General features: G+C 42.3%; 3 protein-coding genes across 4 annotated transcripts in view; 2 read left to right on the forward strand and 1 right to left on the reverse strand.

Moving 5' to 3' along the window:
* The first annotated feature begins 231 nt into the window (after positions 1 to 231).
* On the forward strand, positions 232 to 7,749 carry LOC127312522 (UDP-sugar pyrophosphorylase). The gene is made up of 17 exons (XM_051343039.2): positions 232 to 515; positions 920 to 1,024; positions 1,288 to 1,404; positions 1,612 to 1,752; positions 2,642 to 2,738; positions 3,451 to 3,578; positions 3,675 to 3,746; positions 3,862 to 3,926; positions 4,115 to 4,175; positions 4,253 to 4,370; positions 4,609 to 4,733; positions 4,920 to 4,996; positions 5,430 to 5,535; positions 6,184 to 6,243; positions 6,723 to 6,803; positions 6,886 to 7,128; positions 7,218 to 7,749. The coding sequence occupies exons 1-17, from the start codon at positions 384 to 386 to the stop codon at positions 7,383 to 7,385; spliced, it is 1,896 nt and encodes a 631-aa protein (XP_051198999.1). The 5' UTR covers positions 232 to 383; the 3' UTR covers positions 7,386 to 7,749.
* Positions 7,750 to 8,855: 1,106 nt separating this feature from the next.
* LOC127312521 (eukaryotic initiation factor 4A) lies at positions 8,856 to 12,264 on the forward strand. The gene is made up of 5 exons (XM_051343038.2): positions 8,856 to 9,011; positions 10,109 to 10,181; positions 10,318 to 10,424; positions 10,509 to 10,939; positions 11,314 to 12,264. Exons 2-5 carry the CDS (start codon positions 10,111 to 10,113, stop codon positions 11,947 to 11,949), a joined length of 1,245 nt encoding a protein of 414 aa, XP_051198998.1. The 5' UTR covers positions 8,856 to 9,011; positions 10,109 to 10,110; the 3' UTR covers positions 11,950 to 12,264.
* Positions 12,265 to 14,784: 2,520 nt separating this feature from the next.
* Positions 14,785 to 24,296, reverse strand: part of LOC127312517 (putative disease resistance RPP13-like protein 1) — a 35,274-nt gene continuing 25,762 nt past the window's right edge. The window contains exons 3-4 of one of the 2 annotated variants that reach the window (XM_051343033.2): positions 15,356 to 18,026; positions 14,785 to 15,198 (exon numbers count right to left, since the gene is read on the reverse strand). In XM_051343033.2, the coding sequence (XP_051198993.1) occupies positions 15,155 to 15,198; positions 15,356 to 18,026 (2,715 nt within the window). In that variant the 3' untranslated portion in view covers positions 14,785 to 15,154. Of the gene's footprint in view, positions 15,252 to 15,355; positions 18,027 to 24,296 lie in introns of both variants that reach the window. The other variant, XM_051343032.2, reaches the window with a different exon arrangement.

Genomic DNA, 24,296 nt, shown 5'->3' on the forward strand with positions numbered 1-24,296 from the left:
CCTTTTCAGCGATCAGCCGCTAGTAAAACTAATCTTTTTTTACTCAAACTAATCTTTTTTGATCCATCCATGGAATAGAGCAGAGGAAGCCGCGTAGCGGCGCATGCGCATCTGTCGTCTCGACCAAGGCCCCCTCTCCTCCGCCGTCGTTGCTGCCGACGGTGGAACTGCTCCGGCCGACGCACGAATCTGACAGCCTGGCCCCACGCACCCGTCTCCATCCGTCCAACCGACCCTCTTGAAGCCGCCACCGCAGCCGCAGCAGAGCAAACGCCAACGGTTCTGCCCGGTCACTCTCTTCCGCCGCCGCGAGACGACGACACAGACCACCGCCGCCGCTTCACCGTCGCCGTCCGCCTCGTGCTCCTCCCCGTCCTCGCGCGATGGCTTCCGGCGCCGTCCACGCGGCGGCGGAGGGCGTCGCCGCGCTCGGGATCTCCGCCGGCGGCGGCGACGAGTGGGCTAAGCCCAGCCCCCCGCTGCGCAGGAACCTGCGCCTCCTCTCCGACGACCAGGTAACCAACTCCTCTGCAAACTTCTACTAGCAACTCCTGCTTACTAGCGGTGGACCGGTAGTCGCAGTATCCCTTGACCACTCCTTCCAAATTCAATCTTTTCCGCCACCCTTTTCGGATACTTTAATCACGAAATTTTAGTGCGACAGCAGTTCCCTCACGTGGTGACGCTGACTGCCTTGCCCGGCCCACTCTCACTCTCACCTGCTGCAAAGTTAACAGAGCTTCTTTGGACCCTACTGTACTTCATCCGGCTCAAATCTGAATGTTGAGCAGACATTCTACTGTTTGATTTCACGCATGGATTACGCACATAAGCACATTATTTGGGTTCGAGAGTTCTGTACTATATTTTCGTGTAAAATGTGTTCTGTACTGTAACACCTGTTGCCTGGTGGCTGTAGGTTGAACTTGCCAAGATGCTGCTGAATGAAGGCCAGGGGCACGTGTTTGAGCACTGGCCGGAACTGGGCGTCGACGACGACAAGAAAAAGACCTTCTTTGACCAGGTTTGTCTTCGCTGTATCCACGGAATATCTCAGTCGCATGGATTTGTAGAGATTGTACCAAGAACCTAAGAAAAGCGATAGTTACTTTATTGTGAGAAGAAGTTTTAATACCAGAGGCACCTACGAATTCTTATGCTACCCGCTTTCTATTGGAACTTAACAAACTTTTTTTTTTTACACAACAAGTTAGCAAACTCCCCACAAGCACAAGCGCATACAAAATTTAAGATTCTTCCTTTCCTGCTAAAGTTTCCATTATATAGGTTCATCGGCTTCATTCAAGCTATCCTGGTGGGCTGGCATCATACATCCAGAATGCCAAGAAGCTTTTAGATGATTCCAAGGCAGGACAAAATCCATATGATGGTTTCACGCCTTCGGTAAGTTCCCTAATGCCCCCCTTTTCATGAATTTATTGGTCTCTCTTCAGATTCACTTTCTTGTGTTGTATGTGATCTCAATTGTTGATTCCAAATCCTTGATTGCTTCTTCTTTTTTTTACGCTGAACCTTTGTGTGTACTGATATGCCTCCTCCTGTATTATCTCAAAGAAATGCATCGTGTTAACAGAGTAACTGTATTTTTAGGTTCCCTCAGGGGAAGTATTGACCTTTGGTGATGATAACTTCCTTTCGTTGGAAGCAGCTGGGGTAAAAGAAGCACGCAATGCTATATTTGTTCTTGTAGCTGGTGGGCTTGGTGAAAGACTTGGTTACAAAGGAATTAAGGTAACATGGATTGAGTTCCTAGTAGAAAACTTATTGCCATGAATTGGAAAGACCGCCATGCTAAAAGTTTTTATTCATGGTTTACTATGGTAGCTGGTATACATTAATTAACTCTTTAACTTGATGTCTAGATGCTTTAGAGCATCCGTATCCTAGGTGCTAAGGTGATTATAAAGGTGAGAGAAACTGGATAGCACCAGCGCTAAGGGATGTGAGGCTAGGTGCTAAGATTACTTAGTGCACAATGCTATACCAAATAAATTATTTTTAATGAAATTATGTATATCAAAATTTAATTTGTGACAAATTTAAAAAACTTAGAATAGGTGGTGCCAAGGTCTGTGGTAAAATATGCTCAAAGAAGTGAATATAGAGAGAAATCTGATGTATCCGCACCAGCGCTTAATTTAGGAATGCTAAGAAAGCGGATGCTCTAAGTAGATCTAGTGTTTTGCTGTCATGCAGCTGTGGTAGTGATTATTTCATTAGAATATTTCCACCTTCACACATTGTATTTATGCTACAGATGTTTTCCTTCATTTGTTAGTTAGCAATATCGCACATCACGCCAGACATAGAAAATAATAATGCTGTTCAGAGCAAAATTTCCGTAAGCACAATGAACAATAGGGAATACAGAAATCCATCTCCACAATTCAGCAAGGCACACACACACTTTGAAGTTAGCATATGATTAAGAATGCTTGAGTATCACTAGATTTGGCATTTTGAGCCCATTATCAACTTGTAACACTATGCAGCAGATAATTTGTGTAGATCTTAATTGCTTGCTGACATGTAAATCATTCCCTGTGGAACTCTATTGTTTTGTCGAGCAAGCTTATGAAAGTACCATTTCACCGATTTCATTATTTATTTCATTGCACAGGTAGCACTCCCAAGGGAAACAACCACTGGGAAATGCTTTCTTCAACACTACATAGAGTCTATTCTGGCTTTACAAGAGGCCAGCTGCAAACTGGAGGGTACGTAGACTATGGTACATGTGCAATGGATTAGTCACTTGCTATAATTCTTATAATGATTGTCATTGCTGATTAGTTTCACACTGACACTTTTTGTTTATTTCCTATTAAACTTGTCATTGTTAATACTACTTTTTGTGTAATATGTTAATATTTTGGTTTTCACTGACACTATTTCAATGTTTACTCATTTTGCGACGGTTTTCTCTGCTATGTTTCCTGTTGTTTGGTTTGACTGGTCTGAATGAGCTAACCTGAGCTTGTAGAAGTAGCTTGAATGGCTGTTGTTATCATCTAATGAAAGGGTGTCATTCAAATACATACATATCACTAAGAATGTGAGGCTGAGACGCAACATTGTATTTATAGTACTAATTTGATATAATTTACTTACGTATACTAAACCAAGAACTTAGGCCCAAATAAATACCTGAATCAGATAAGTTAGTGTTAAACCAATCTTCCTTGGTATCTGGTTTTTAATTGTATCCGCGCATTGATAGGATAGAATTGTACCTCTCCTTTTCCCAACCTTATAAAAATTTAGAGAACAGGTTGTATATAGAAACATAAATTTTTATTTTGTTGTAATGGTTCATCTGGCATGATTTTAACTGTTCAGTTTAATTATTAGAGATTCTTTACATTTGCTGGCCTCAAGAAAATTCAGATATTGCAGTAACTGATTATTTTTCATTCCTTGAGTGTGCAGGGGAATGTCATACAAAGATCCCATTTGTTATTATGACTTCGGATGATACAAATGCACTGACCATCAAGCTTTTGGAGTCAAATTCCTATTTTGGAATGGAACCATCACAAGTCAAAATTCTGAAGCAGGTGTCTGTCTATTTTGCCTTCTATACCATGTGCTTCTTAGGGGCAAAAAATATACAGCTGTTACTATTGGTTCTGACTAATTCTTATTTGTTTCAGGAAAAAGTGGCATGTCTAGCGGACAATGATGCAAGGCTTGCATTAGATCCAAATGACAAGTACAAGATCCAGGTGCCAATTTTGATAGAATGATTATTACTATCGCGGTTCAAACTCTGTGATGTCTTATTGCTGTTTTTGCGTTTCCGGGTTTGCATTTCTCTTACTTCTGTTTTGTGATTGGCAGACAAAGCCACATGGGCATGGAGATGTTCATTCTCTTCTTTATTCAAGTGGTTTGCTTGAGCAATGGTATGCCTGTTGATTCAAGAACTGGTTACGTTTTCTCATTGAAGAAACTTTCTCAATTAGACAAGTTGCCTTGTTTGAAGAAAATTAACTGTTAACTGAAATATTAGTGAAGTAATCAATCAAAGATCAACCATGTGCACATAAATCATATGAATATTTTGTTATGATACTTCACATTATTTTGACAGGAAGAATACAGGGCGGAAATGGGTTCTCTTTTTCCAGGACACAAATGGATTGCTCTTCAATGTTTGTACAATGCCTTTTACATCTGTATTACAATTACTGTGGGGAACTGGGAACTTATTTTTACCATCTTTTTGTAGGCAATACCATCAGCATTAGGTGTCAGTGCAACCAAGGGCTACAATGTTAATTCTCTTGCTGTTCCTCGAAAGGCAAAGGAAGCCATTGGTGGAATAACCAAACTTACTCATGTTGATGGTAATTTTGCTATATTAACCTCAATTCATCTGAGCTACTTACAGGTCCAGCTTTTCTGATAAAGTAGACAGTAATGTTATGAATCAAATAGTGATTCTAGAGCAGATCAGTACTGCGGAAATAAAAAGAATCTATAATTCTGACGAAAGAATGCATTTTCACACGTTTTTTTACTTATGTTCAACTGTTTTGTTCTGTCAAAATTGGCCTGGAATCATGGATATGTTCTTATGTGTAGGTAGAACAATGGTGATCAACGTTGAGTACAATCAGCTTGATCCACTTCTTCGCGCAACTGGGCATCCTGATGGAGATGCAAATAGTGAAACGGGCTATTCTCCATACCCTGGTAATATAAACCAGGTAACAGTTTTGCTAAAACACTATGGATACCATGGGTGTTGCTGTCACCTAAATTGTAGTATAACCGCTGATTAGCAATTTACATGTTCTTCATCGTGCTGAAAAAGAACAATACTCTGTTGTGAGCTTTTGTGTGCATAATGTATCTTCCTTTTTTTATGCTGACTTCATGCCGCACTTTTGCAGTTGATACTGGAGCTTGGACCTTACATCGAGGAGCTCAAGAAAACACATGGTGCCATTTCTGAATTTGTAAATCCAAAGTAATTATTCGGCATATTTTCTCCAAGGCTTCCTATTTGCTGCTAGTTATTGCAACATGTGTCCCACTTTCAGTTCGGTTGTGAGAGTTGTTTCTGTCAGTGTTATTTAAGATTGCAGAATGAACTTGCTAACCTAATTTAGTGGTATTTTTATTATTTCTTTATGCAACACTTGCTCTAAAATTAGTTCCTCTCCTTGATATTGGGTCCAATCGGTGTACATTAATTTATCTTATCTGCCTGATAACATGTGTTTTTATACTATCTTTCTAGTTGCATCATTGATTAAGATTTACAACTTATCTCAGAAGTACTGTTTATAATAATTTCTGATGGTGTTCATATATCCTGATGTGATATTGTCAGTTTTGTTGACAACAACTCAAAGTACTTATTCTAATCTTTTTCCACTTTCACCATATTCCCTATTTAGGTATACTGACTCTACGAAGACAGCATTCAAATCCTCCACTCGTCTTGAGTGCATGATGCAAGACTATCCAAAAACACTACCTCCAACAGCGAAAGTTGGTTTTACGGTAAGGAATTGCTTACAGCTGAGACCCCTCTTGAAAGAATGATTCTTGCTAGCTGATAAACTTTATAACTTCTGATTTTACATCTTGCACTAGAAGATGTTGCTTCTTCCCTTTGCTTCCTCCACTTTGTCTTTCTAAATCCTACTGTGTTGCATGTGGTGAATCTAATTCTAATCTGCCATAAGTAATGCTGGTGTACCTAATTACTTACAGTTAATACCTGCATATGAGATCTGCAAACACTTAATGGTGCACTTTGTATGCCACATAGATTAGATTGGATTTGGATTCTCTGTGTTATCTGCAGTCTCTTCGCAGAATTTGGTATTACATTGTATGATCTTTGTCAAGACCACTTTGTTTCGAACCATAGAGCTGTGGCTGGAACTGCAAGTTCATATACCTTCCTTGAAATAACAAACTGAAACACCCACACGCTTATAGAAATAGGCATGTGCAATCATGCGGCTGTTTTTTTTCTAGGGAGGGCATCATCACTATACATGGTCCTTACATTGATCCTATTAGTAATTTCGTATATATGATTCAGATGCAAAAGAAGAAAGTTTCCTCTTGAGTTGTAAGTTTTCATGTTTCGTGTCCGTAATGCTCTATTCTCATTCTTTTGCCATTCTTTTTTTAATATAGGTGATGGATACTTGGCTTGCGTATGCTCCTGTAAAGAACAATCCTGAAGATGCAGCCAAAGTATGATTTCTGGCCTTTACACTGAATTTAAATATTTCAGGTCACATATACTTGTAGACCTGCATATGAAGTATTTATGCATGGTAAGCAGAAGAGGAGTTAGCCTTGCTGTGACACGTGGATAACTAAAAGTTACTCTGCACTTCAAAACTTGCATAAAGAGGCATTTATGATTGGTAGAAAAGAGTGATTGATCTGAATGTATGCTCACATTGATGAATTGTGATCCAGGTTAAAGTATGTATCTTGATAGCCATGTTAGCTGTCAGTATTGACTTTGCGTGGTTGTGAGTCGTTGAGAACTAAAGTTCCTCTGCACTCTTATGGTGCCATCTGTATTTCATATGCATATTGATGTCACTATCATGAGTAAAGAAATTGCACCTGGTTACTATTATACAGATATTATTATGCAAGAGTCGTTCTTCAGTTGGCTTTGGTACTTCTGTGCTTGACGTCTATTGATACACCTGTTGTAGGTTCCAAAAGGCAATCCTTTTCATAGTGCAACCTCGGGAGAGATGGCAATCTACAGGGCAAACAGCCTTATTTTAAGAAAGGTGATGACATTAGCAGGCACTTAATCCTTGTCAACTTGTCTGCTTTCCAGCTCAACAAGCTTTCCCCCCCCTTCTTTTCCAGGCTGGTGCACAAATATCAGACCCTGTAATCAGTAGTTTCAACGGTCAAGAGGTGGAGGTTTGGCCACGCATAACCTGGAGCCCGAGGTGGGGTCTGACATTCAAGGATGTCAAGCACAAGGTGCACGGAAACTCTTCTTCAGTATCCCAGAGATCAGTCTTGGTTATCAATGGCCAGAACATCATCATCGACGGTCTTTCCTTGGACGGTGCTCTCATTGTCAACTCCGTCGACGAAGCAGAGGTAGCTACGCGAAACACTGGTAACCGAGAGAAAACTACCCAATTTCTGTGGTTACTGCCATCTTAACGGTGAACTCTTTGTTACTGCAGGTCAAAGTCACTGGTCATGTAGAAAACAAGGGCTGGACTATCCGGCACATCGACCACAAGGACACCTCAGAGAATGAAGAGACCAGGATCCGCGGATTCAAGTTTGAGAAGGTTGAGCAGCTGGAGGTGAATTACACTGAGCCCGGGAAGCATTGCTTGAGCTCATGAACAAGCGTAACCGGTTGAAACATGGTCCCTGCCAATTTGTAGCTGGGAGTAGTGCAGATGTGGGTACCATATATACCTCGTCCTCCTAATTTTGGGTGGCCTTCATTGTGTAATGATAGCAATAAGCTGAAACCATTCTTTGAACTTGCTAGCTAGGGTAATAAGAAGCAGAGCTGCTTCGCCAACCAGGCAGTCACCAGCTCACCGGTCCTAATGTAAATTTGTAACTTATTATAGTGGCCATTCACCTGTCTTTGTAAAGTATAGTGAACAGTTAGTAGTATTTGCATATGGTTGGCATCTGAGTCCGATTTATTATTTTTTGTACTCAACACTTTGCAGTGAAGAAAATGAAGTTTGGTAATTGCTTTTGCCTCCTAGCATGGAGGCTCTCTTTGCCACGTGCAGAACTGTATGTATGAATTGAATACTCCCTCCTTGCCAAATTGTATCTTGGTGGTTGTGAAATTCATGAGAAATTTATGGGTTCCAAATTAAGATTTCCTTGGGTGTTGCAGCTAGAAAAGATGCCTAGGGAGACATATGTGGCTGTGGCCAGAGAGCAAAGATGGACCTTTCCTTTTTCCTTTAAAGAATGGGGAAAGTTTGGAATAGGACCATGCTTATGCTTGGCCATTTTCCTTTGTAGATTCGGCAGTGCCTGAAGCATATGCCTCCTCCACACGATCAGATCAGAATTGTACTTTCTCCCCCTTAAAAAAAGGCAATCATGAAAACAAAACAATTATAGCTAAGTAGCAAAACAAAACTTTGCAGCAGACAAGCATATTTTGTGAAATTTGGAACTAGCTCAAAACAATTGTCAGTTAAACAAAGAATACTTTGTACAATATACTCCCTCCATTTCATGTTAGTTGTCGCTATTTAGTAGGCTAATCATGATACTTATCTATGATACTATCTCTCTAGTGTGTGGTATTATAGAGTAGTATCATAACCTTCTAAATTTATTATTTTGTAGAATCCCAGTGTAAATCTATGTACAAGATCTATTTGTTATTTACTTTTCTCGTAACATGCGCTATGATACAGTATTTACCTATGTTACTCTAATCCTATCTCTCCTCCTTAATTACATGCCACATGATCATTTTTGTGGCCTAGAATGCATGATACTACCTATAATACTAGCACTATGGCCAGCCGTATAGATTTATAATAAATCAACGACAACTAATATGGAACGTGGAATGGAGGGAGTATATAGTTGCACTCTCCTTAGTTAGTGACATGGCATGCCAATAATATACTACTCTTGTTTAGAGTATGTCAAGACCTAAACGAAATGAAAATAAATAAACTTTTAAAAGGAAGGAATTATTATAAAACAAGAAAAAGTGAAAAAAAAACAGAGAGTCCTAGAGCGAAACGGGCTTCGGCCCTAGAGCCCAAGAAGGGCCCGGTTGGGGCAGAAACCCTACCCCCAGAGTCTCGCTCCACTACGTGCCCTGCGAATAAAAGGCGGCTCTCCCCGCCGTCGCCCAAACCCTCTCTTTCTCTCTCCTGCTCATCGCCTCCGCTCCGCCGCCGAATCCGAGACCTCGATCTCGGATTCCTCGCTGCGCAACCCCGGCGATCCGCTCCAGCCCCTCACCGACGCTTCAGGTTCAACCCTCCCTCCCTTGTCTGCCCTCTCTCTTTCTCCGTTGGGTGCCGTGTCTCGCTTCTCTTCGTCGCCGCCCCGCCGGACCGATCTGTGTCTGCGGGCGTTCTCCCGTGATTCGGCGGATCTGGCCCGCTCGACGGCTGGATCTGCGCCGGTTCGCTCTAATGAGTTAGGTTTCCGGCGGTGGTCTTAGGGTTGCGTCGGCTGTTTGACGCTGATAGGGTTCGTCTCCGGCCGGCAGGATCGGTGTAGCGCGTGTCTCGGTTGATAGGTGCTTGCTGCCTGGTATCGCTAATATGGAGTTCATTTACTTTGGATGCGCGACGCGTTTTAGGGATTTTTATTCCCTTGTGCCAAAAAAGCTAGCGAGTAGATAGCTGGCTACAATTTGCGTCGAGCTGTGTTTGATTATGGTTTGATGTCCGGTTGGCTTTGTGAGCTTGCTTGCCGGTGCCTGCTTGCTAAAGTTGTGTTTTTTATGCTGGAATATGAATGAATCCATGGTAGCTGTCTGTTGCGAGGTCACCTGCAGTGGAAACAGCACATAAAAGAGGCTGCTTCCAGTTATGTGTAACACGAGATTGGATAGTTACTGTTTGTTTATCTTGATAATGTGAAAAACCATCGGATATAAATTATAAGTTTGCGTCTAAAGGTAAAGTTATATTGTTTTGCAATGGCTTCAACAGTATCGGCATGCTTTCTGTTTAGACTCGTCCAAAAACAGAACAAGCTATGTGTAGTAGTAGCAGCTATGTTCGATGTTTTTATTTTCCTTCTATTGTCAATGAATGACTCTGCTTGTTTTGATCGACCATCTTCTTGATCTTACCATGTGTCAGTTTCCTACTTCCAATTATATGTTTCGGTTTATATCCTTGGAGTGGCAAACTGATCAATTTGATATGCTTTATTTCTCTATGTTTGCTGAGCTTATCTTCTTTAATGCATGATGTACACATTCATATTACACGAGTCTATTTGTCAGTATCGGGAGCTTAGTACTACAGTTACTGTTAACCAAAGCTAACTCTTTTATGTTGCACTTGCCGTTTAACTTGATGGGTTGAGCTAACATATATTTTTCCTGCTGCAGCCATGGCAGGAATGGCACCAGAAGGTTCCCAGTTTGATGCAAAGAACTATGACTCCAAAATGCAGGAGCTGCTGTAAGAAATTTAGCTTGAAAGTTTTAAGCTTTGCTGCTTGTTGTTGATCAGCTGTTACTTGCATTTAACCTTTTGCGAAGTGTGGTTTTGCACTTCTATCTGTCTACTATTTTCTTACCTACACTCCTTTTTACAGGAGCCAAGGTGAGACTGAGGAGTTCTTCACCTCCTACGATGAAGTTCATGAGAGCTTTGATGACATGGGTCTCCAAGAAAACCTTCTCAGGGGAATTTACGCTTATGGTACGTATGACCTCGGTTCTGCTTTGCTCCTCTGACCTGTTAATTGGTATTCATCTCACATTGTCATCGTTTTGCTGTATGTAGGTTTTGAGAAGCCTTCGGCCATCCAGCAGAGGGGTATTGTTCCTTTCTGCAAGGGTCTTGATGTTATCCAGCAAGCACAGTCTGGAACAGGAAAGACTGCTACCTTCTGCTCTGGTATCTTGCAACAGCTTGACTATGGTTTGGTTGAGTGCCAGGCCTTGGTCCTTGCTCCCACCCGTGAGCTTGCACAGCAAATTGAGAAGGTCATGCGTGCACTTGGTGACTACTTGGGCGTGAAAGTTCATGCATGTGTTGGAGGAACCTCTGTCCGTGAGGACCAGAGAATTCTTGCAAGTGGAGTGCATGTTGTTGTTGGCACACCTGGTCGTGTGTTTGACATGCTTCGTAGGCAGTCTCTTCGCCCTGACAACATCAAGATGTTTGTTCTGGATGAAGCTGATGAGATGCTTTCTCGTGGTTTCAAGGATCAGGTCAACACTCATAGTCTGTTCGTTATCTATTTTGTTGTATTTTATTTTGCATATTATATTTCTACTGCTTTTAATTTGATCTGACACTAGATGTACTTGACTGAATTTAAAGAAAACATGAAGATAAATATTTTGGGTTGAACTTTATGTAGCAGTTCCATTGCCTGTTAACACCTACAAATGTTCTTTTAAATGATCCAAGTCATCAGGAATAGGTCTGGCAAGCTTAAGTTTATTAAGTATGCACCTGTTCAATTTCATTGTCATAAGTTGAACCATTCTCAAAGTTATTCCATTATAGTTGTTCCTTCCTCAAATTCTTCGATAATTTATTATCTGTGTATGTGTATTGATCTTCATTTTGTTGTCTGCAGATTTATGACATCTTCCAGCTGCTCCCAGGAAAGATTCAAGTTGGTGTCTTCTCTGCTACCATGCCTCCTGAAGCCCTTGAGATCACCCGCAAGTTCATGAACAAACCTGTGAGGATCCTTGTAAAGAGGGATGAACTCACCCTTGAGGGTATCAAGCAGTTCTATGTCAATGTGGAGAAGGAAGAGTGGAAGCTTGACACACTCTGTGACCTGTATGAGACTCTTGCCATCACCCAGAGTGTCATCTTTGTGAACACCCGCCGCAAGGTGGACTGGCTCACCGACAAGATGAGGGGCAGGGATCACACAGTTTCTGCTACTCACGGAGACATGGACCAGAATACTAGGGACATCATCATGAGGGAGTTCAGATCTGGTTCTTCACGTGTGCTCATCACCACTGACCTGCTTGCTCGTGGTATTGATGTCCAGCAAGTGTCCCTGGTCATCAACTATGATCTTCCGACCCAGCCAGAGAACTACCTCCATCGTATCGGTCGTAGTGGACGGTTTGGAAGGAAGGGTGTTGCAATCAACTTTGTGACCCGTGAAGATGAGCGTATGCTGTTTGACATCCAGAAGTTCTACAACGTTGTGATTGAAGAGCTCCCAGCCAACGTTGCCGACCTCCTGTAGATCAAAGCTCTTCCGAACATATGGTAAGGAGCCTGACAGGGCTTTGTTTTTGTTGAAACGTCACCAACTTTCTTTCTTGGGGGGAAGTGATAAATGGTCGGGGGTTCTACTTTAAGGTCGTGGTTATGGACAATTTCGGATTTATTATGCCTTGTTTTGGGGATTTTTGTAGTTGCTAGGCTGTGCTATGTGCTGCTGTGTTTAAGCTTGAGGATGAAGCTACTGTTGGAGTCCTCACTTTATTATTTCTTAAGAAGACTATGTAATGACCGAATGATGTTATTTATTTGTGTCATCCTTGACTCTTCACCGCAATTAATCCTGCAAATCGCATATACTCCTGCTATTATGTGTAAAAACTATTCCCTGCAAAGATTAGTGTAGGCCATCTGGTGTTTCGGTTAGTTATTCCTATTGCTATGTTGGCCATTAATATTAAGTAAGCAATGGCCTGGGAATCTTCTCTAACAATGTGCAACTTCAGATAGAAAAGTAAAAAAGTTCACTTTCTCAATGCTCTGCTACATCTGTGGTGAGGTGACGCTGATGAATCATAATACCTTTTTTGTTTGTTTGAGAAAACCACGTAACATCATTAGCTTAACCTTGGAGATTACAGCAAACGTGGCCATATCTGGAATGATCCAGATGACAGCAGACACAGGAATTTGCACAAAGACCCCTAATAAAAGAAAAAATTACAAAGTTAGCCCTTCAGGTCCTTTAGCACATCCACCTCGCGTCTAGTCGCAATCCCGGCTGCCGGAGAAGAAAAAGGACGAACCACGCTCCCAGGAGATACCATCGGAGACTTGCTCCTTTGTGGACCTCAAAAGTCGTCTGGGAGGAACCCCGTCACTCCTTAGAGCGTAGCTCCGCCTCCTGTCGAATACATCGAGGAAGATTGCCGGAGCCACATCCTTCAAACCTCGCCACCCACTCTAGTGCAGCAATCCTCTGGACGAAGCTGGCGCACGCCGCCGATCAACTCCAAGACGCATCTCACCCGATTCCCAGCCGGATCCGGAGCCAATCCACCACGGGAGCAGCAAATTGGGGAGAACAAAAACCCACCTAAACGCCGCCGATGCTGCCCCGACGTTGCCGCCAGGGAAGCTTATCCGCCCGCCAATATGGCAGATCCCAGTCGCGGAGACTTTATTCGTCGCCGCCGACACTCCAGCAGCATGCACACCTATCTACATTCTGGAATCGAAGATCCTAGGTTCCCCTACCCTCCCGCCGCCGCTGCGGCTGACGGAGGGGAGAGGAACCTGAGATCTTACCGGCGGTGAAGGTGGAGAAGCGAAGTCGCTCCGGTTTGCCTTACTCTACTGGAGAGAAGGGAAATGGAGAGAAGAGCCGCTTTGGTTCTCTATCATCATACCCTTTCAATAGAACAAATATCATAGTGTAGCCATGCGGATCTGCAGTAGGTGTTGTCTGGAAAGCTGGACAACATTGTTTGGCATGGATGCTGATTATTAAGGGATTGATTCATGGCCTTAGTCGCCTGGGCGGGCGCTGCAATTGCTTCATCCCCAGCAACTACTAGGAGGACTTCTTTCTCCTCTCAGTTTATGCCTCCTCGCTGACCCTCAAGTACAGGTTTTTTCCTGGGTGGGCGCTTAAGTGCTTCATTGCCAGCAAGGCAGCAACTACTGGCTGATCTTTTTCTCCCCTCTTTTTGTTGTTGTTGAGAAAGTAACCACGTGTTCATATCAAAGACCAAGTACACACGGACCACACACTATGGCTCTGCGCTGACCCCGTGGCTGGAGAAACCTTGTCTAGGTACATAAACCAATATGATGGAGTGTGTTGCGTGCGATTCGTACAGGGTTAGTATAGAGCGCAAACGTGGCAGATCGATATTTCGTGCTCCCTTTGTTTTAAAATAAGTGTCAACTTATGTCTACATACAACTAAGTATTGATATTCATGCAAATCTAGATAAAAAACGAGACATTTATTTTAGCACGGAGGAAATATTGGCTGATGTGTTGAGGTCCGCCAAGTGAGAACACGATAGGCTATGCTCGCCTCCTGATGCCTGATGCCAACAACTCCATGTCAAAGGAGATATACAACAACGCTGGCAGGGAGGGAAGTTGGGGCACGGTTGTGGCGACTTTGACAAAAATAATCTTTCAGCGAAACTGTTGCACAAAATAATCTTCCGATGAAACTATTTCGCTCGAGTAACCCTTTTACATCTTTTACATGGCGCTTATGTGAGCGGCACCATACTTCACTGTCTGACGCCCGAGTGAGCGGTGCCACACATTGTGTCTTGCGTTGTGTGCCTCTGTGGCGGGCGCGGCCGACATGGCAGGGTGTGTGGCGCTGGTCCCTTGGACGCCACACGTCCATTTATGACTTATGTTGGGTCAGGCTTGACCCGACAAGGTTGGCCTAGTTGTTAGGGCACTTCAGAATCTGCCCTCATAACTACATAGATATTAGGGCACTTTGGACATGTGCCCCTATAAGTATGCTCTACTAGGGTATTTTGGATATGTGCGATCATAGTTATATATCTATTAGGGTACTTTGGATATGTGTCCTCATAGGTACGTTTTATTAGGGCACTTTAAACATGTGCCATGAATTGAAACATTTTAGGGCATATTTAAAATGTGCCTTTAAGCTGTGCCCCGAAATCCCTACCGTGTTGTAGTGTGAATTGCAAGGCACCGGATCCCCATCCCCGTCCGCGCAAACGGCCGTTTGGTTGAGCTTATTTCGCCCTGCGAATAGTTCTACCCTACAGAGCAATGTTTTCCGACCAGTACAAAAAGGAAGGAATTATTTTGTACTTTATTCATGCAAGGACGCGCTTATATTTCACCAGTGTATTGCAAACCATATGGAACAAAGCAGATTGGGTGTTCAACATTGTACATCATTGAAAACCATATGAGACACCTACGCTACAGTGTTCATGGTTTCACAACATTATTACAGGACTTACATTTTCTGGAATTCAGTGCTCACGTTATAAGGACCATAGCCTACGGGGAACAAATACAGTCGGTTCGATCGTTGGCACACGGTCAAATTTTGCACCGTGTGTAGCTGCAGATGACTGCAGCACAGCAGCAGCACTTCACTCGGGCAGGTTTAAGGGCCACGACTTGACGCATTAGGACGTCTCAGGCTCTTGTGATGAAGATCTAGCAATCTGCTTCGCTTCATTCGGGTTTTATACAACTCCCATTTTCATCACAATGTACGAGCCTCGAACGTCTAGAAAACAGAGAAAACTCCCATTTTCATCACAATGTACGAGCCTCGAACGTCTAGAAAACAGAGAAACGATCATAGCTTAGTATCTCTTGATTCGTGAAACAACAATGATGCTACGTGAACACACAGCATGATACTAATAGTATACTTGATTTACCTTCTATTGATGCGTACGGAATGTGCTTAATCTTTTGCCAATCTGGATCTCCAACTGTTATGCACGAACTCACCAACTCTTTATCACCGGTTATCAGGTTGAATTTCTTGATAGACTGAGGCAGTGCTGGAAGCGACCAAATACAATCGCAGCAATAGATCTCCAGGCTCTGCAGTGACGTCAGGTGCTTCATGCAACACGATCTCATCAACACGTCATTGCAGTTTCTCAGTGTGAAGTGCTGAAGAGACTGTGGCAATGCTGGAAGCGATCGAATACTATCGCAGGACCAGATATCAAGTGTCTGCAGTAACGTCAGGTGCTCCAGGCGACACGAGCTCATCGACACCACTCTACAGCCATTCAGTGTTAAGTGCTCAAGAGACTGCGGTAGTGCTGGAAGAGATTGAATATTATGGCAATACAAGATTTCCAGGCTCCGCAGTGATGTCAAATGCTCCATGTAATCTGGCAAGGCGGCCCAGCTGCAACTCGAAATCGTGAGCTCACGGAGACAAGTGCAAAACCCACCAAGTTCAGGACCAGGTTGTGGGCTGCAGTCGATGAGCTCAAGATGGTTCACGTGCTTTGGGCCATCATTGTGCATCCAACTTGGATACCTCGGACCTTTGTAATCTTCGATAGTCAGTGATTCGAGATCCTTGGGTGGGCAAAGACCCTCTATTACCTCTGCCTGAACTTCTGGACTCGCTTCACCACTCCGCCAGGATAGTTTTAGTGTACTGAGCCCTTCCTTACCGGCCAGATTGGCCTCGAGAGCTTCTGCCTTGCTTTCAACATTTTCCAAGCACCTGATACAGAGTTTGCCGCGAAGCTTGTTTACATTCCTGAGTTGCTTTAACTCGTGAGCTTGTTCCTTTCTTACATTGAAGACTCCCAGCATTCGGAGTGATGTCATCTTTCCGATGCTTGGAATATCCACATCTTCAAAGCAGACTACATGCCGCAAATTGATGAGGCTACAAATATCTTCACAAGAAAATACCACTTTATTGGCGCTACTAAAATCTAGAATCTGCATGTGGTATAGCTTGTTAAAAGTGGCAGGTAAAATTATCCTCAGATCTCTAGCATGATAAATTTCAGACCTAAAAGCAAGATACCTCAAGTGCCTTAACTGACCAATACATGCTGGGACTGGCACATCCGGGGGGACATAGCTCATTAAATCTCTGGCAGTTATGATAAGCACACGCAACTTCCTCAGCTTCTTAAACATACACTTCAGGACTTGCTCCCCAACCGCTTCCAGACTATTTTCCCTACCAATGATGAGAGTGTGTAAGTTGTGCAATTGGCATATCTTCTTAGTAATCAATTCTTCATCGTAGGTCTGAACAAAGATATGGCGGACGTTTGGAGGTAGTGCTGGCCATTTTCCTTGCAGTTCCAAACTATTTTCGATTCTGAAAGAGTCACTTCCAGCTGCCTTCTCTGCTAAATCATGCAACAGATCATGAACTAAATAGTAGTCCTTCTCATGGGGATATTCCATTGCTTTAAGTTGCAAAAAAGAGGTTGACAATAGTTCATCAAAGTATTCCTGGCAAACATCTTCCATTTCCTCCCCTTCACTAGTGCATCTGGCAAACCCTTCTGCAGCCCAAAGCTGAACTAACTCGTGACGTTCCAAGCAATGTCTTCGAGGAAAAATACTGCAGTAAGCAAAGCATCGCTTGACCTGCTCACGAAGATGATGGTAGCTCCACCACAGAGCTCCCATCGTCTCGTTCAAAAGGTCCCGGTCTCGAACGCTTCTCCAGAACTCGACGTTTTGCCTTAGACGCAGCTGTTCTCCGACTATTCTTGCTGCTAGAGGCGACCCCTTCAGTTTTTTTGCAATCTCTTTCCCAATGTCTTCCAGCATTCTACGAGTATAATCATCAATAGGTACGCCGTGGAGTCCATAATGCATGAGCAAATTCGAGAAGACATCTTCATCTAGGACAGACATTGGAATACATCTATGCTTCGGGGCACCTAGAGCCAACAATGCATCTTCAGTTCGACTAGTCACAAGGATCTTGCTTCCTGCCTCTCCAGCCTTCAACGGCGAGAGTATACGTTGCAGATTTTCAGACTGCGTCACATCTCTAATATTGTACCAAACATCATCTAGTACCAAGAGGAAACATTTTCCACGCAGTTTCTCCTCCAACTTATCTTGTAAGGTGTCAGGGTTCTTAAATTCAGTGCACAAAGTACCTGTAGCGGCCTCAAATATCTCCATGAAAATGGTACGCACACTAAAATCCTGAGAAACATGAACCCACATTACAAGGTCAAAATGGCTATCCTTTTTCTCACGGGCACAAACAAGTTGTGCAAGGGTTGATTTCCCAGAGCCGCCGATGCCATGAATTCCAACTACAGAATAACATGGAGCACTATTGGTGTCAGGCTGACCATGTTCATTCTTCTCATGAAGCATTGCTACAATTTTATCACAATCTTCATCTCGTCCGATTATCTGTGATAGAGGCCGTGAAGTGGTGCCACTACCTCGTGAGTTGGCGGCAACAACATGGCTCTGGTTTGCACCACTTATACTTGGCAAGTTCATCAGTTCCAAAACTTTGCATGCATCATTTATGACCTCTTCTATTCTGTCTAGTTTCTTTTTCAACTTAACTTTTGGCATACCACTCTCCTGCAAAGCAAAATGGCAGTTGAGAAACCGGTGCACGTAGAAGCACACATAAAAAACAAAGGAAGTTTATTTTTATAGCTTTTTGCACTAAAGCTAGTAAGATCACATCTCCATGTTCGCTACAGCTTCTATTTTTAGTTTTCTCCTCTCTTTGATGATAGTATCATTCATTGAATTTCATTTGTTGCATTCTACAATTTGGATAGAGAATGCACGTAAAATCGTACAATACATGTCCGAAGTTGTATAGTTGGGTTCTCGAATAGTTTAGAGAAGACGAATAAACTTTTGTTTCTTTATTCATGCCATCAAGAATACAGTGAATAGAACAATTGGATTACACACGAACCGGTGAGAGGAGAGACAAGAAAGGCGACACCCAGGAGTTTAGAGAAGATGAATACGTTCCTGCACCGGAGATGCTGCTAGCCCACCTTGCCACCGATGGCCTTTTACGCCTTGAAGGTGTGGCGGACCCTAGCCTCTCGCCGGCGAGAGGGTTTACCTTTCTTGTGACATCCCGGTGTCAGAATAAGGTCTTCCCCACCCTATTCACGCTTATGGGGTGTGCCTAGCACCGGTGTAGAGCGCGTGGACTTGTGATCTCCTGGGACCCGGTTGGTTTTCGTGCTCGTTGGTACAATTTTAGGTCTGTCTCTTTTGATCTACAACTCCCTTCATTGTCATTTTTATTGCTTTGATGGGTAGTCATTTGTGACATATCACAATGATTTCTCATCTATCTACTGCAACAACCTCCACTACAACAGGCTTTTCTGGCTCATTTGTAGGAGGGGCGAGGACTGCGGCACGCCTTTGACTCACTCTAGTGATTGTATGATGGAGGACAGTAGAGAAAATAAAATATAACTAAACTTTAGTACTGGCTTCTACACACTTCTATATCGTTCCACATAAAATGATCCTTTAGTCATATGTATTATAGGGTTTCTAGAGTGTTCTAGGTATGAGTTGTAACTTATCTCTTTCCTAGCTTTAGTAGTGTTCCCTAAAATGTTCTAGTTGTGAGTGGAGTTAACTTGTGAGGGCTCATGCAGCCTATAAATAGAGGTCCAACCTCTATATATGGAACGAGACTATGTACCATCTACCTAAGAGAACTTTCTGTTCTTGTTTTAGATCTTGGATTAGATCTTGTGTTAAGAGTTTGGATTGAACTCTTGATAGCCCTCGCCCCTAGAGCGATATCTAGCTTACGCCCCTAGAGCGATATCTAGCGCAGCACGTTGAAGCGGTTCCTTCAACATTTGTGCTATCCACATTGTAGCAATACGGTGGAACTGTTCCTCCACAACCTTGTGCTGGTTCAGGTGGTATCAGAGCCTTGCTGATCCGTTCGAGTTGTTGGTTCCCTCACTGAGAGGGAGCTGCAGCAAGCAATGTAGGAGTTGGAAAAGAGAATGGATGCTGCAGAACAGCAAATCCAAGCGTTGCGTGAAGATCTTAACCGGAGATTTGATCAGCTAGTTTTGATGATCAGAAAGGGTGTTCCTCCTACTGCCAATGATGAAGAATCATCAAAGGATGGAGAAGATGCTCAGCGGAGAAGAAAGGGAGGTCATCTTGCAGCAAAAACACCTCAACCACATGTTGTTCAGCGTACCTCAAGAAGGCCAACTTATGCTGAAACTTCTGAATATGAAGAATATGTTGAGGACCTTGAAGAACCTGACCCCTATGCACATCCAAGAGTACCCAACACTACGTATGCGAGGGATACATACAAGGTGAAAGCTGAGATCCCTACTTTCAATGGAAATGTTGATATTGAAGGGTGCCTTGATTGGTTGTACGAGGTGGAGACTTTCTTTGAAGTCATGAATATTCCAGAAGACCGTAGAGTCTCTTTGGTCGCATACAAGCTGAAAGGAGGAGCTGGTGCATGGTGGCATCGCCTTCAAGAAGACCGCAGACTCAGAGGAGAACCTTGTGTGCGATCTTGGCGGCAAATGAAGAGTCTTTTAAAGGGGAGATTTTTGCCTGCAGATTATGATCAAATCCTATTTATTCAATTTCAGAATTGTGCCTAAAGAAATATGACTGTTTTAGAATATACAGAGGAGTTTCTAAGGCTACAAGTGAGGTGGAACCTTGCTGAAACAGAAGATCAACAAGTTGCAAGGTACATCAATGGTCTCAGTGATGTTATCCAGGATCATTTAATGATGCAGCAAATTTGGTCCTTTGATCAAGCACAAGCTCTAGCCTTAAAGGCCGAGAGGTTGGTAAAAACAAGAAAGGCAAGTAAGGTTCCATATTCTCATACGGAAGCCTCACCTAGGAGTAACTCCCATTAAACGGAAGAAAAGACCACTCAACCCAAGGAAAAACAACCTGCCCCAAAACAAGTTGGTGGTAAGAGCAGGGCTAAGCCCGTGATAATGTTATAAATGTGGTGAAGAGGGGCATGTATCTAGCAACTGCCCACTGAGGAAATTTGTCAACACCACAATCCATGATGGTGAAGGTGATGAAGAATATGAATCTGAAGATGTGGAAGGACAAGATATTTGTGAAGAAGAGGGAGAAGAGGTGGTATGTGTGATTCAACGCCTCTTGTGCTCAACACCGCAGCCCGACAACACACAAAGGAAGAAAATATTTGAGAGCAAATGCACAGTGAATGGCAAGGTTTGCAAATTAGTAATTGATAGTTGCAGCTGTGAGAATCTTATCTCCCAAAATTTGGTGAACCATTTAAAAGTTGAGACTCATGATCACCCAAGCTCATACACTATTGGATGGATCAAGAAAAGGGTGAATATGAGGGTCACCAAACAATGCAACCTGCCACTCTCTTTGGGCAAGTACTACCGCTCAAATGTATTATGTGATGTGGTTGATATGGATGCCAGCCATGTTCTTCTTGGGAGACCTTGGCACTTTGATGTGGATACCACACATAGAGGGAAAGAAAATTCATACTCCTTCACTTGGAACAAGCGAAAGATCATCATTCTACCCAACCAATCAGATCGTAATAGCTCTAAAGAGGAGGAGAAAAGTGTGTTAACTATTTCTCACACCTCTAATGAGTTTATGGGAGACTTGAAGGAGGCAAATTTGTGTGATGCACTTGTTGTGAAAGGAGAAGTGCAACCGGAGGTTGAAATTCCAGCAAAGGTACATGACCTACTAGCTGAATTTCAGGGCATACTTGGAGAGCCACAAGGCCTACCACCAATGAGAGGAATTCAACATCGAATTGACTTCATTCCAGGAGCAAGTCTTCCTAATCTGCCACACTACCGAATGAGCCCAAAAGAGCATGATATACTCAAGGAAAAGGTGGAGGAGTTGCTGCATAAAAGGCACATTCGAGAGAGTATTAGTCCATGCGCCGTACCAGCTTTGATCACACCAAAGAAAGATTGATATATGCGCATGTGTACAGATAGTAGAGCTATCAACAAGATCACCATAAGGTACAGATTTCCTATTCCCCGTTTGGATGATATGCTAGATCAACTTAGTGGTGCAGGAGTGTTCACAAAGCTCGATTTAAAGAGCGGATATCATCAAATTCGCATTAGACCCGGGGACGAATGGAAAACAACTTTTAAGACAAAGGAAGGGTTGTTTGAGTGGATGGTGATGCCATTTGAACTCTCTAATGCACCAAGTACCTTTATGCACTTGATGAACCAGGTACTTCGACCCTTCTTATCCCACTTTGTTGTGGTTTATTTTGGTGACATCCTGATATATAGCAAGGATGAAGATGAGCACTTGCATCACATCCGTAAGGTACTATGTGTACTAAAGGAGAACGAACTCTATGTCAAATTGAAGAAGTGTGTTTTCCTTCAAACAAAACTTATTTTCTTGGGTTTTGTCATAACAAGTGAGGGCATTCACGTTGATGACTCTAAAGTTAAAGCAATTAGAGAATGGCCAACTCCAAAGACTATTTCTGAGGTGAGAAGTTTCCATGGCCTTGCAACTTTCTATAGACGGTTTGTGAAAAATTTCAATACCATCATGGCACCAATTACTGAATGCCTAAAGAAAAGAAAGTTACAATGGAACGAATCTGCTGAAACTAGTTTCAAGGAGATAAAGGAAAAACTCTCACAAGCTCCTGTCTTCGTACTACCTGATTTCAATAAAACTTTTGAGCTAGAGTGCGATGCAAGCGGAGTAGGCATTTGGGCTGTTCTATCTCAAGAATGAAAACCCATTGCATTCTTTTGTGAGAAGCTAATCAAAGCAAGACAGAAGTGGAGTACCTATCAGCAAGACATAGTGGAAGTCTATTTGTTGCCTAAGGAGTTCATTGTTTACAGTGATCATCAATCCATGAAGCATTTTAGAAATCAAAAGCATGTGGATCGCATGCTAGCAAGATGGGCAGCATATTTGGAGAGGTTTAACTACCTTATTGTGCATAAATCTGGAACAACCAACAGAGTCCGATGCTTTGAGTCATCGTGCATGCCTCTTGACTTCTTTCGAGGATGAACTTCCAGGCATGGATCAAATAAAAGAGTTGTATGAAGAGAATGAAGACTTTGGCCATGTTAGATAACGGAGTACTATAAACAAAATTGTTTGGAGGACCGTCTAAATTTTTTTTAACCCTTATAGAATCGGATATCCATGTTATCCCTCAAATTTTTCGAGAAGAAAAATTAATTCTTACAACCGACTTCATAGAGGAGGTGTATGACGCTTATGAATATGGAGAAGAACGAAGCACCAGGACCAAACAAATTCCTAGCTGAGTTCACCAAGTTTGTTGGACGATCATAAAAGAGAACATGATGCATATGTTTGTCATGTTTCACCGAGGGGAGATACCTCTATTTAATATAAACATTGGATCTATTATTCTACTTCCTAAAAAGGAGAATGTTATACAAATTCAGCAATATAGACACATATGCTTGCTTAACGTGAGTTTCAACTTTCAAGTATAGATGCAAGTGGGTCAACATTACGGTACCCTCTGTCCGTTTTTCCCGATTTTAATAGATATAAAAGTTACGTAAACTATGGAAACTATGGACATGTGACAAGTTCGTTGTACATCTATACAGGTGCATACCAAATATATTTTCATATCTTAACGGTTAGATCTAAAAGTTAGTGCCTGAATTAAATTAGATATTAGCAGCCGTACAACCTGATTTAATTGTATTTGATTTGACTCAATCGGCCGGTATTATAGAATAGTATATATATGTGCCCATTGCGTGAAGCAGCACACTGTGTTGCTACAATGTGGACAGCACAAATGTTGAAGAAACCGCTTCAACGTGCTGCGCTAGATATCGCTCTAGGAACGTAAGCTAGATATCGCTCTAGGGGCGGACGTTGTCAAGTGTTCAGCTCAAACTCTCAACACAAGATCTAATCTAAGATCTAAAAGAAGAACACAAAGTTCTCTTTATTGATAAGTAGATGGTACATAGTCTGGTTACATATGTAGAGGCTGGACCTCTATTTATAGGCAGCATGACCTCACAAGTTAGCCCTACTCACAACTAGAACATTCTAGGGAACACTACTAAAGCTAGGAAAGAGATAAGTTACAACTCATACCTAGAACACTCTAGAAACCCCTCTAATACATACTACCTCCGTTTCAAGAAATAAGACGCACACGTATTCCAAGACAAACTTTGACCATAAAAATTAAACAACAAAATCTTGATTATATTATATGTAATTAGTATCGTTGGATTTGTATTGAAAAACACTTTTTAATGATATTAATTTCATACAAATAATCTTTATCTATTTGAAGTAATTCTTGGTCAAACAAAAAGCTCGTAAAACGAGGGCGCCTTATTCTTTGAAACGGAGTTAGTATGACTAAAGGATCATTTTCTGTGAAACAATATAGAAGTGTGTAGAAGCCGGTACTAAAGTTTAGTACTAAAGTTTAAAGTTTAGTTGTGTTTTATTTTCTTCTACTGTCCTCCATCATTGCGTAAGGGAACTCTCATAGATGAGCATACATGATAAACAAAGCTAATTGGTAGATTAACTACTTGGCCATTGGGTGCGTCCGTTAAACAAAGAAAACAAGAATTTTCCATCACCGTCTCCGTTCAAAAAGCAAAAGAGATTTCATCGCGCTGGGTGCACCCGCAACAAAATAAAAAAAAAATGATTATTTCACGACCCTAGGTGCATCGATTTCAGAAAAAGAAAGGAAAACATAAAATTTAAATTTGAGTACAAAACATACAAAGATATGCAATGTTTTAAAAAGCTAATTTATAAAAAAAATCCGCTCAAGGA

This window comes from Lolium perenne, chromosome 7 (genome assembly GCF_019359855.2).
Source record: "Lolium perenne isolate Kyuss_39 chromosome 7, Kyuss_2.0, whole genome shotgun sequence".
Taxonomy (NCBI): domain Eukaryota; kingdom Viridiplantae; phylum Streptophyta; class Magnoliopsida; order Poales; family Poaceae; genus Lolium; species Lolium perenne.